This window comes from Stegodyphus dumicola, chromosome 6, assembly GCF_044657685.1.
Source record: "Stegodyphus dumicola isolate Sdum_Otavi_A_Nest chromosome 6, ASM4465768v1".
Classification (NCBI taxonomy): domain Eukaryota; kingdom Metazoa; phylum Arthropoda; class Arachnida; order Araneae; family Eresidae; genus Stegodyphus; species Stegodyphus dumicola.
The window spans coordinates 70,580,599-70,594,250 of NC_140773.1; the positions used below are offsets into that span (position 1 = coordinate 70,580,599).

The following is a 13,652-nucleotide window of genomic DNA, read 5'->3' on the forward strand; positions in this document are numbered from 1 at the left end:
AGCTGATTGCTTTCTGTATGCTAAGCAAATTTCTGACAAAGTATGACATTCATCTACTATATTTAAAGTGCTTACTTGTAAGTCCTGGAAACTCGGCTCATCTTACATGCAATTATCTTCTTCGGTATAAATATATGCAAATATTAGAGCTACATATTCTAATCAGCAATGCATTACATTCCCAGTGTCCCAAGGGTCAACTGAATTCTTCCGACAAATGTAATGTTTTATTAATTATGTGCCGTAATCTCCTTCTTTCATCTTGGAAAGAAGGAGGCCAAGATTCCAACCGAGCTCTGTAAAAACCTTTAAAAGCTTAAGACTGTTATAGGCTTCAGGAGTCGCTGGAGAAGGTATCTCCAAAAAATTCACCTAAAATCTCCAAGAAAGTATCTCAGTGGAAGTTTCCTTTAGAAAAAGTGAACTACGCGGTTAATCCTCACCTTATCACTGGGTTAGAAATGAATACTCTGCTAATCACGTGGACAGAAATTAGCACTCAAAAATTAGTATCTGGGAGTTAATGCCGTTAAAGAACCCACGAAGCAACAGCTCATAAGGCTAGTAAAACATTTATGAGGGTTTTTTTTTTATTCAAATTGGAATCAAAACTTTTAAAGTGACACAAAAGTATTTTACAACTATCCCCGCTTTACTGTTATGCGTTACTCCTGTCCGAAGGAAACCAAACATTATCTTCAAAATTGCGTAAAATAAAATTTTGCGCATTATTTTGGATTTTTAAGATTTCAAAGCAACTTGAAAACTCATTGTGAACTTTCAATATATTTATTTAATATTTCAATATATAAAAGTTATCATGTTATGTTTGGAGAAGCTTGTCTAGCTTTACAAAAGAAGAAAAATTTGCGTATCTTGCTATGGATCTTTAAGTCGAACATCCATTGGAAAGACGTAAAAAATATTTTAGAATGCGAAACAGCGGAAAGTTTTCCTGCGCGTTGATGAAGCTTGCTTTCGTCAGTTTTATTTCTATAGATATTTTAATGATAGTCAACGATATGAATTAAAGCTTTCTCTTAGTATCCCAGATTCGAACTGCTTAGAGAGGAATAAAAAAATCAATCTTATTTGGTAAATTTCTCAAACTGCAACCTAAATTCCATCTGTATATCTTTCGAAAGATATTTTATGATGCAATATTTCTTAAATGCTTTGTAGGCTTTTCTACTAAAGCTTTAAAGCATGCATTATGTTAAAATAAATTCATTTAAGAATTCAATGTTAGAACAGAAAAAAAAAAGCATGTCATTTATAGTATTTACATTTCTTCTTGCAGAAATGTCATTTAGACTGAATTCTGACTTTTCATCATAAAATCTAATTTTTATTCTGATAGCTTTTGACATACGATCTTAAATTTCTAGGAGTTTGACATTGATCACATGTTTTAAAGAAGTGGTCTTAAAAGATATAAAACTGAAAATATATACTGAAATTAAAGAAGTAAGACCCATGATCATCATAGCAATATCAAATTTTGAAATAAACGTTATCATTATAAATATTTAAATCAATATAGTTATTTATTATCAGGGATTTGTAATAAAAAATGAAGAAAAAGTACTGAATGAGTTTAATTCGTTTAACTACATCACAAGGAAAAAATTTAATTCCTATCACGAGCTTTAATTTAGAATTCACTTAATAGTCTCCTTTTGAAAAGAATATAGTTGCTTTGCTTGAAACCCAATTAATTTTTCTTTTAAAAAAGCAATTAAATATTGTGCATTAGTAGCACTGGAACGTAAAACAAATAGGTATACTTAGCATTTAGAGAGATATTTAAATGCTCAATTTTTATTGTATTAACTGCAATCGATAAGCATGTAGCTTCGCTGCTTATTTTATAAAAATTATACTTTGATTCTAAATTTTTAATTGCAATAAAAGTTTTAAAATGTTAGAACGCTTGTTCAATACGTAGCATATAAATACTTTCCTTTCTTAAGCATTCCATTTTTATTTAAAAAAAAAATTATGCATTGAGAATATCATTTCGTAAGCAAATTGTCAACATTGAGAACTTAGCAAAGTTTGAATGATATCAGTACTAAAACTATAGTGCTTACTTCCTTATTTCTTCCGACTATATTACTTCAGACTGAGACTATATTACGTTCTGCTGTGGTGTTGAGAGCATGTGATAAAGAGACAATAACATTTAATAACATGAGCTCTTATACCGTCTATTCCTCACTCCTACAATTTTGTGATCGCTTCTAATAACAGGGAGTTTGTTGTTGTTGTTACCAATTTCACTTGTCTAACAAAGGTCAGTACAAACCCACGACACTCATCCTGGGATGGAACCGTATGCGCCTGTCGCTGACAAGAGTCTTGAGCACAATATTGGTGACAGCCCGACTTTAGCTCCCAATTTTGAGAGAGAGCACCCCGTGTCCTATGGTCTTCCACCTCTCTTCCCCTACCACTAACCTCTCGAGAGGACTTCGCCTCATACTTAGAGTACCCCCCGCACAGACACTATACATTTACAAACGTTCGTGCCTGAATGACACGAAACAGCATCGGTGTCCTCCCTAGAATATTCCTTCTTCGTACTATTTACTGATAGCTTTTGACATCATTTCTAATGCTATTTCAATTGTAAAATTTCATGATATTTCCGTAAAAATGTAGTTAAATGTCTATCACTAAACTAATTGCCTCCTCATCTAAATATAGAAAACTGAAAAAGAAAAAATTGTAAAATTCAAAATATATTAGTTTTACAGTATGATAGTGTTTGAACTGTGTTTGTGGATTTGGTAAATGGCGTAAATTGGTGTATTTAATTATGGCAAAGCACGCGAGGGCTATCTAAAAGGAGGGATGCCTTCGCGGGAGGACTTTCTAAGAAAAACTGGATTGTACACTCTTTACACATGGGGAAAACTAAGAAAACATCCATGCACCCAACCCGTTTTTGCTTGGAATCGAGCATAGGTTGGAATTACCAGTGTTCAGAGAGTTCACAGCTCAGAATCTGGTAACGGTAATGGCGTAAACTCCAGCTCATAAACGTATTTATTCCTAAGTATCAATGCAAATATTGTAATATAAACACTTAAAATTTCATTTATAGTGATTCTACATAGCATGCCAATATTAAAATATAAGTTCTGAAATTTTACTAGAGACACAGAAACTGCATGGGATACCAGACATATTCATGGCAATGTTTCCTTCATAGGCAAATAGAAATAGTACTTACTTTTAATCTGAAATTTTATTAAACTCCTTTTCTTCCTTTCTTGAAAATAAACAGATCCTATGAATTTTTACTGCAGTGAAGATAATCACTTTCAGCTTTTATATTGCTAAGTAATAATAAACAACTTCTGTCGTGATAAATGAATGTTTCTTTAACCGCTGTCTGAAGTTTATCTGCCTACTGAAGAGTTTCATAATTTGCTGAGACAGATTTTATTTTATTTTGCTTCTTAACTCTTTTTAAATCAGCGTTTTTTCAACTTTTTTTTTTGTCCTAACGCACCCTTTTCACTATTGGTAGACGATAACTCCCCCGACCCCGTTATTTTCCCAAACTTGAAAATTACATATTCATTTATTTAAATTTAGATTATTTTTAAAGCGTCTCATACATTAAACAACAAAAGTACAGAAAATGTTTGTAAATACTAAAATTTGAATAAAATTAGTTTCTTTATTTTTATAAATTAAAATAAATAAGTAAATAAAAAGCTAACTGCATTCCCCTTCCGAAACTCTGAAATTCCATTCGATCGAGATTCTCTGTTTTAGATCTTTAGATTAATTATCACAAAGAACGAACTGAAACCAGCGAATGTGTTTTTGAATGATACAAAGCATAAACCATCTTACATAATAACCGCAAAATAGCGATAAACGCAGCTATAACTATGATTCAGAATATAAACTACCTTGCATAATAATTAAAACAATATAATGGTCAATAGGAAATGGTTACAGCTGGAAAATATGTTTATATATCTTGCGTATTTATTAACACTAGCTACATTATCAGTTCTATCTACAGACTGCAATGAATGCGACTTTTTTTTATCACATCTGCAAAATGTTCGACGATTAAGTCGATTTTAAGCACTTAAATGCACTTTTTTAATTCTTCTGACGCAAGATCTATGATATCGTATCAATTATAAGATCGAAATTCCACCTTTCCTTCGTCACATTACAAAAATACAATGAAACTTAAGATGGTATCTAGAAGGTTTTGATTTTCTGCAGAGGTGATCGCCTTACAGAACATGGAATTGGTTAATGATTTTTGTTGTTAATTAAATTAATCTTTGCGTAAACCTGACACTTACGTAAAATGTTCAGTTTTATTCGAAGACGATGTGCACTTTAATATATTTATTTGCCGTGTATGAATAGACATCTGTTTTATAAAATAAGTATAACATTACAGATAATGAAAATATTAATTGTCTTGAATTAAATTAAAATATATTTTCAGAAATGTGTTGAGTATATGAAATGCTTATATATGATCATATAAAATAAGATTTACTTTTTCAACAATTGAATGCATTTTTCATAAATTCTTGAAAATTCTGGTCTATGGTCTGTATATAATACAGATCATTCAGCTTTTACTTCTAATGCGCGTTAACTGTACAGGATGTCCCGTAAATGTTGCGACAAACCTCTGGTGGAGGTAAGGCACATCATAAGAACTGCATAGGAACCCATGCCTGGAAATGTCAGGGGTAAGTGATAGCAGAGGTAGAAGATGGGAAAAGAAACAAGAGCGATTAATTTGAAACATCTATTGGGCATGAATACAAATGGTGTACGACAGCTTGAATGTTTCAACAGATGCTCGAAGTTTGCACCATCAGACGCAAACATGCCTGACACCGATGGACCATCGATTGCCGGACATATTCACACACACCGGGAGTTTCTTTGATTGTAACAGCTGCGTAGTCGAGTCTTGCCATGAGATCCATTTCAGATACAAAATCGTGATATACGACACTTTTGACGGACATTCTTAATTGAGAGGCATTTGCACGTATGCTGGTCCTTGGTCCTACTACTTTACTTTCCACGGTATCCAACACACTTTCTCCCTTAAAGACCGAGCGAGTCGATCGTGGCCTGTCCTCACATGTCCTGCCACTGCTTAATGACCCGTAGTAGTACAAATTTTGATGCAGACGTGGAAACAAACTGTGGTATGGTTGATGTCTGTCGGAGAAGCGTTTTCGATAATTGCGTGCACCAGTTCGTCTAATACCCTCAGCTATTCCATATACTAAATGCATGTCTACAAGCTCACGGTTCGTATAGCGTTCCATGCTCTTCGTATGGTACCTATCGCTCGAAAAAGGCAATCCTCACTTTCCACTATCACTCTCCTGTACAGCACCCCCTAGCGGCGTAGAATGACGTTTCTGGGCATGGATTCCTATGCAATTCTTAATCCTTATGATGTGCCCTACTTCTCTCCCAGAAGTTTGTCGCAACATTTATAGCACACCCTGTATATTAACTTAAATTGATGGATATTATGGGGCAATATGAATACTGAATATATGTCACTTAAGATAGTTTCATAGGGAAAGTACTAATTAATATGAATATTAAATTTAATTCAATCAGTATAATAGCTTGCAAGTGCAAAATATAAACTTCTGTTTTCGAAAACAACACAAAAAAGTCTGCTAAATCATATAATAAATCTAGTTAGACAGCATGAGTGAAGTGATATAACTTCGAAAATAATGCTGGAATGAAGTGATATAACTTCGAAAGTAATGCTGGAATGAAGTGATATAACTTCGAAAGTAATGCTGGAATGAAGTGATATAACTTCGAAAGTAATATGAAAATATCTAAAATTTGTATGGCAATTGAGATTTTGAAAATATTTTTGTTTATGAAGTTGTTTCAAAACATGCGAAGTCTTCAAATTTTTATGATATATCGTAGTTATTTATAAATTTTCATGAAAGATAATAAACATTTCATTTCTTACTGAAAGTTTCACTATCATTCAGTAAATATCTACAATAAAACTTGCATGGTACTCTTTTAAAATGTGAAATGATGCACATTCTTTGAAAAGGAATAGGATATATTCCAACAGTCCACAAGACTTTGAAATGTTTGGTATTAAACAATAAAAATCATATATGAAATTCAGTATATTTTCGCTGTCATTAGAAAATCTCTCCTTAAATTCCGAAATAATAACGTTTCAATATTTCTTATTTCATAAATTGAAAAATTGAATAAATGCGTTAAATTTAGGAAACATTTCAAATATTTTCCTCACTGATTAAAATAACCTGCAGTCACTTAAGTGATTTATGAAATAAAAGAATAAAACATCTGACATTTTCTATCAGAAATAGATCCATATTTGACTTTTTTGATATGCTAAATAGCCAAAGAATTCTTTAATATGCTAAATAAAAATTGGATTAAACTTTTGAAAATATATGGGACAATATGATATTATGTAAATATCAGGAGTGATTTTCTCTTTACAATTAATATGTAAAGTTACAATATGAATTAAATTTTCTGTCTATAGTGAAATTTATTGGTATCTCTTGAACAGGAACTGGAAACAATTTTCATGTTTTCATAAAAAATGTTGTAATGTTTGGTTTTCATTGTGGTAAAAAGCGTTGTACTCAAATGTTCAAAGAGGCAAAATGTAACTCTAAGATGAATTTGTCAGAAAATAATCAATATGTTTTTTAGTAACATGAATTAATATGGTCCAAACTATAGTAAATTAGATTATTAAATAGTCAAAAGTCTTTTACAGACATGAAAGTCATTGAAATGTTTGTGATACACGTATAAAATTTAACTCAGAGGTTAAAATCAATGAATACATAAAAAAATATCTACGTTTGCTGTGAATTTGAATTATTGCTTGGTAAAATATGTATGCTTGATCGTTTTTTTAAGGATTTTTAGTGAGGGCGGATCTTATTTTACAAATGAGAACGTTTTCGTTTCCAATGAAAGCGTGTCTAAACCTAAATTTTGAGAAAATAAAGACACTTCGATTAAGGAAATAAAATTGTCTTCCTAAAAAAAAGTCTGATGTGGACTTGAGAGTCAAACTTCTCATAATTTTATTTTTCATAACGACTATAAAACATTCCGATTAACAATTATATTTCGTTATTTGCTGAAATTTTTTTAAAATTGAGCATTGCCGAAATATGAATATTTTTGTTATTTAAAACATTTCAGTATTTATAAGTCTATGGCCATGACTAACGATTGCGAAAATAAAGGTCGGGTAAGAATTTTAAGCCGTCATTAAAGAAAACAAGCCTTTGTCGTCATTTAAAAAAACAAACAAAAAAAAATTACTTTATATTAATGTAAAGGTTTTCAAAATCTACTGTCCATCGATTTTTCAATAAAGTATTTAAAATATCTTTAGAAAGACGATATATTTTTTAAAGAAAAGTCATGGCTGGATGATTTAATTCCCGTTCACTGATTTTGAGAGAATGTGCAAATGTGTAAATCTATTTACTCATATAAAAAAGAACTCACAGGTACAAGAAGAAAAGCGTACACTCAAATGAACGTATTTTCTCACGAAACATTTATTAAGAACAGTAAGAAACAATAATTACATTTAATAAGTTACAGTAATTACATTTCTATATAAGTGGTCTGTTTTCATCATTGAGGGCATTCCATATGTGAAGAACTTTTCCATCCTACTGTTTCGTTTTTATTTTGTTCATGAAGCCATTTGATGAGAGGGTCAAAATATTCTAGCAATGGTCTAGCATCCATTTTGTAGGTTTTACCATTAGTTATAATTTGCATTGCTTTCTCCCAATGCACTGAACTTCCTAAGCGCATCATATCCCTAAAGTATGAAGAGAAAAAAAATGGTGTTTAGAAAATCAAACTGTAAGACCATCCAATAATATTATGAAAGAACACAGATGTTGTAATGTTGCAGAAATAAATTACAAAACTATCCTTGACATTGGTTAGAAAATAAGGGGTGCCTGATTACACTAAGCCAATAAAGCACAGAATTAGGACTTAAAGAGACCTTCAGACTATCTTGCAATTATTCGCAATCCCGTTTTGTACGCCTGAAAAAAAGGATAATTGATCTGAGGCCCATTTTGTAAACATTGCGACTAAAATTTTAACAGCTCTTAATCGATTATTAAGCATAAGAGCTCTCGAACTTTCGAGTGCATCAGTTTGTCCTTGTCAAAATAAAGAATAATATAGACTTATCAAGGAAGAAAACAGTACTAAAAATGTAGTACACAGGATACGCTATATCCTGTCTTCTTAGGCTGTGACAACCTGACCAATTTAGCTAAGATTGCCATTTAGGTTAAAGAAATAGCTCATAGGAATAGAGCGCTTTTCGGCTTTCGATGGTAACCTCAAGGAATGAAAAACAAATTACCAAAATGAGCAGGCTTTAGAGACATAAAGTTAGCATAACTACTTGTGTTTTGCCTATATTTAGTAAAGAACGCAACTGATTTCGAGGGCAAACAGGTACAGGCCCCTCTTCATCAGGAGCAAAGAAATCTGCAAGACTGACTAATCTGATCTTGCAGATTTCTTTGCTCTTGAGGTAGAGGGACGTGTACCTATTTGTCCTCGAAAATTGATTGAATTCTTGACTAAATCTAAGACAAACACAATGTTCTTCCTTTGCTAATTTTATGTTTCATTTTGATCTGTCTGTTTTCTGATTAGGTTTCAGGAAATTGAAGAAAAGTGGAAAGAGAAAAAAGGCCAAAGCAAACATGAAACCTATCACATGAATGAATGTATGTGGTTTTAACTGCTTTTAACTGCACTTTCAAACCACACGAAAAACTATTTTTTTAATTATAGATGATGTTATTCAAATTTTTAACTTTTTTAAAAATTTCTTTCTTTTTTCCTCTTTTTTTTTTAATATTTGTAAGAGTAAATTTTTACCTTCACCGTGTTATCATCTACTACTTTACTTTAACTTCATTTAAATTGAATTGTCTAAGTTCGTTTGATGTTCATTTTCACAATGTTTTTAAGCAAACAAGACGTTGACACTTTGGGTCATGTCCCGGCTTTAAAAAACATATATATAAACATAAATTTTTAAATTAATCCTCTTAGAAAGAGTGTTTTAAGTAGTAATTTTTTCTCGTTTTGTAGATTATATCCAAAACAAGTTCTTTAATATTGAAATTTTTAGGCTTAAAAATTCTAAATAATATGATTAAGATTTTTTGCACCCCATATAAAAAATTGGGTTGCTCGGCGGTACAGGATAAGCGCTGCTGGAGAGGTTTATTTCTTTCTCATTTAATAAAAATCTTGTAATTCAAATATTTATCGTTTGGGCTTTGCTTAAAACTTTATTTATAGTTAAAATGTGTAGAAATTGTCTTCAGCTGAAACGCATTTAATGCAACTGATATTTTAAAAAATTTGACGACAATGAAAAATTTATGGACGTGTCTATGGAATTTGACGAGAAGAAAATCGAAAACTCTTAATTTTCTTGTGTCAGTACTGAAAACAAATGTAGAAGGGAAGAAGAAATTTAGGGGGTGGGGAAACAAAAATTTAAAGGGGAATCTACTTCAAGGAAGTTGGGTGTTCAAAGAGAAAACACTTGGACGTGTACACCAGCAAACAGTAGCAACTGAGTTTGTGCTAAAGGAAAAGACAAAAACGATATCACTCCAGATTAAAGTGAAGAGTGACTGGTTTTCTACTATATGGTTGTATAAATTTAAATTACGTCATAGAACATCATATTGTATCATAAACGGAGCACCGCATTATTTCTCAATCGAATTATTTGTAGATTCAGGAATTTATCCAGTGATGTATATCTTTTATATATACCAGTCTTTCCTTTCATCTCATGCCTTCAGAATGTCCAGCCTCTAAACACTGATAAAGGGATAAAGGCTCTGACCAAATACTGATGAAATATATTGATTTGGATTATTAAATTACGGCAAAGCCGTGCTATATGCCTAAAAGAAGGGATGCCTTCGTGAAGAACTTTCTATGTGAACCCAGCTCGTACACACGTTAAACATGAGAAAAACTACGAAAACGCCCATGCAACCAGCCCGTTCGCCAGGATTCGAACCCCGGAGCGAACTACCAGTATTCAGGGACTTTACCGCTCGGCCGTTTGTGGGCCCTTTTGAAATGGAAGGCGATAAATGTATTTAAAATTAATGTCAGAAATAACAAGATGTTTTGAAAAAAATTTATGATATTTGACTCACTTTTCACTATGCGATTTCAAAAATAAAATATTTGACTAAAATAGGAATAACATTTTAAAAGATTAAATATAGTTGATAGAATTGTGTAAAGCAATGGCACAATGATAAACTGTACCTTTTATTTAAACTACGCAGTTCGAATGAGTAAATAGAAATTTTTAAAACAGTTATTTGAAAGAAACCACGCAACTTAAACAATTAAAATGAAATTCGAAAAGAAAAAAAAATTAAAATAATAGCATAAAAATATAATATAAAGAACATTATTTGAAAGAAAGAACGCAACTGATTTCGAGGAATAAACGAGGAATTGGTAAAACGGTAAAAACTCTAAGATAAAATTTATGAGTCGCTTTTTTCTCTCTCACGAACAATGTAAAAAAGGAAAAGAAAATAGGTTGCCATATATTAAGAAGTTCGCCAAGTGGACTATTCTTGGCGCAAACTGAAAAATTGCGCCATGATAAAATTTTGAATTTCCCCGTAAATTCGTACCAAATTTTACAAAATTTAATATTTAGGCATAATTTGAATCGTAGAATGTAACTATGGAAAAAAAAAACTGGCATGTCATTTCAGAAAAGATCCAATTTTGTGTCAAAATATCTATGTTAGAATAATGCTATATATATAAATCTAATATATATCTAATATATATCCTAAGTTGCGCTTTCGAGACATGAAAAACGCAATTTGAATTTTGTCAATAGGCCCAGTAGAACGGGAAGTATAGAACTGTTCCCCCCCTCTTTTTTTTTTTTTTTTCGCAGTGAAATTGACAGATAAATGTGGTGAAAAAACTATGCCAGACTTCAAAAATAAAGTTATCACAAAGAAAAAGTATTCCGATTATGATAATACGTTTTGACAGGCCGAAACTAGCATTGAAAATTTCAGTATTAATATTTATCTAAACTCTTATATGTTGGCCTTGGTGTGAAATGGATTGGATTGGATTGGATGTCTATATTCAATGACGTTGTTTATGATTTTATGGCAGCAGCCAGCATCAATGTGTCTTCCTAAGACCTTCAAAACGCGATTTATGGGATTCAGTTTTGGTGATATAATATCTGAAATACTGTTTTACGCCTACAGGCATCTTTTAACCAATGAACTCCTTTTAACCAAACCAGTAAATGGACTATGAACCATGGACCTTATAAGAGGTAGACTAACCCAGTGGGCGGGGCGCGCGTCACCGACATGTCGGTAAGAAAGAGTAGGGACGATCTGGTTTACTTTAACACTGAAACCTATGGCGTTTGTATGACATAACTCTTTTTAATCATTAAATGTGATACGTTGTATAGTGATGAGACTATGAAAGCCACAGTTTTTACCAAATAGGATTTAATATATCTCATTAAAGCACTTTTTAGTGCATTTCGAGCATTTTTTTTTTTTTTTTTTTTTTTTTTTTTCATGCGTAATTCTTGTGCAAACATCTTTACTTTGGTAAAACGGTAAAAACTCTAAGATAAAATTTATGAACTTAAATTTTTCGTACAAATAGCGTAAAATTAAATAAGATTGATAGCACGTGATGCTTTGAAATAAATAAGATAAAATTAAACAAGATCTGATAATTTTTTTTTTTTAATTTAATGAACATTTTCAGCCAGTGATTTTCAAAACTATAATAACATTACAAAACGATTATTTATTTGATTATATCATCATTAAATTATTAACATTAAAGTGGATTATTTATTTTAGTAATTTATAAAATTTGGAGCATAAAATTTTCTGAGTGTAGTGAAGGGGAGAAAAAAAAAAAAAAAAAAAAGATAAAATAAAATCTAGAAGCACTGAGATTTTATATTACGCCTAAAAGGAATCATTGTTTTTAAAGTTTTGTGTGTTTATTATTAAATATCATGTTCTTCGCTCGTAAACCACATACATTTGAAACAGCATATCTTTAGAATTTCCACACTGGAGATAAAACTGTTGTTTTCCGTACAGAGCTCGCTCTGAACTCGTTGAGTTTGTTAATCAAAAATTCGTTAAATTTTTACAAAATATGAAATAGATTAAAATAAATTCGAAATTCGGCCGTCCAGATGCCCATGTTCAGATGGAGGATTATATTATTCAAAATTTGATGGCTCTAGATACTGTCGTTTTTGTCACAGTGCGAGAAACATACATGTATTAATGTAGATTCTTCATTATTTAATTTCTTTACATATAATATAGGGCGATAATATTTGGTAACAACAATTTGCAAGGAGACATGAACATTTATAGTAAAACAGCGAAAAATGCCACTTCGAAACTAACGGCCTTTCTAGGCTACCGCCTTTTTGGGCTAATAAATTAAATTAACAGTAAATAAAAAAAATCTTATGCAGAACTAAAAATAAATTTTAAAAAAAATGATGACTATAATATACAAGCAAAATTAATCATAACGGTTAAATACAATTTTAATGTTAGAATTAAATATATAAAAAGTTTTAAGGAGTCAAAAGTTTTTATCACTATGATGTATTATGAAATATAATTGAAATAAAATTCCTTTATAGAAATTGTTCTATAATACTCATCTATAATTTTAAAAAAGCAGCACAATTTAGAATTTTAAACAAAACTTTCAAAAATTCGTTTTTAAATATTTTAGTATTTTTTACTTATTTACACCAATAAAAAGCATAAAAATTGCAAGAAAAAATTGCTTGTTTTAAATTTTCTATTAGTTCAGATTTAAAATATTATTTTCTAAAAGAAGTAGTTACAAATTTCCTTACAGCATAGGAAAAGCTAAAAAAATATCCAGCCCTGAAAGCATGCAATAGCTTTATAATTATTTGGAAAGTTAAATTATGCTTAAAAAATGTGCTAAATGTTTAAAAATCAATCTCAATTTCAAAAATAAAAATATGTAGAAATTCTAATTTGTGAAATGAGGCGCTACAATCAGCTTTTTCTTGACAATTATACACGCTGCAATAGGCAACCACTGTTAAATTTCTGTAAATCGTCCCTACTCCTCCGGATGTGATCAAAGTGACAGCCAGGAACGCCTCAGACGAGGGAGAAAACCCATTTGGGTTAGTCTATTTCTTATAAGGTCCATGCTATGAACCGCTAAATATTATCATCCATAAATAATGGAATCTAAGTTCATCACGGCTGCATACGGGTGTACTATTTTGTTTCGATACCAGAGAGCAATGACTAATCTACCACGAAATGCGCAAAACTGAGAACTATCACCCTTAAGCTTAATTTCATAAATAAATTTTCACCATTTCTGCAAAGATAATTTCTCATGATATTTTTGCATGATGTGTGGTTCCATTGTTTTCTGTAAAAGTCGACATTTTTTTTGAAGATGTACATATAACTCTTCAG

At 31.2% G+C, this 13,652-nt stretch overlaps 2 protein-coding genes across 5 annotated transcripts in view; both read right to left on the reverse strand.

The window, feature by feature from the left end:
- LOC118200488 (angiotensin-converting enzyme-like) overlaps positions 1-3,444 on the reverse strand; it is a 163,202-nt gene extending 159,758 nt beyond the window's left edge. Inside the window, exon 1 of one of the 3 annotated variants that reach the window (XM_085818499.1) lies at positions 3,239-3,444. The gene's annotated coding sequence lies outside the window, so the exon portion shown is untranslated. The remainder of the gene's footprint in view (positions 1-3,238) is intronic. The other 2 variants (XM_085818500.1, XM_085818498.1) reach the window with 2 other exon arrangements.
- A 4,151-nt stretch (positions 3,445-7,595) lies between these two features.
- The window catches only part of LOC118205234 (angiotensin-converting enzyme-like), a 70,529-nt gene continuing 64,472 nt past the window's right edge, over positions 7,596-13,652 (reverse strand). For both annotated transcript variants that reach the window (XM_085818497.1, XM_035377542.2), the window contains exon 14: positions 7,596-7,891. In XM_085818497.1, the coding sequence (XP_085674623.1) occupies positions 7,699-7,891 (193 nt within the window). In that variant the 3' untranslated portion in view covers positions 7,596-7,698. The remainder of the gene's footprint in view (positions 7,892-13,652) is intronic.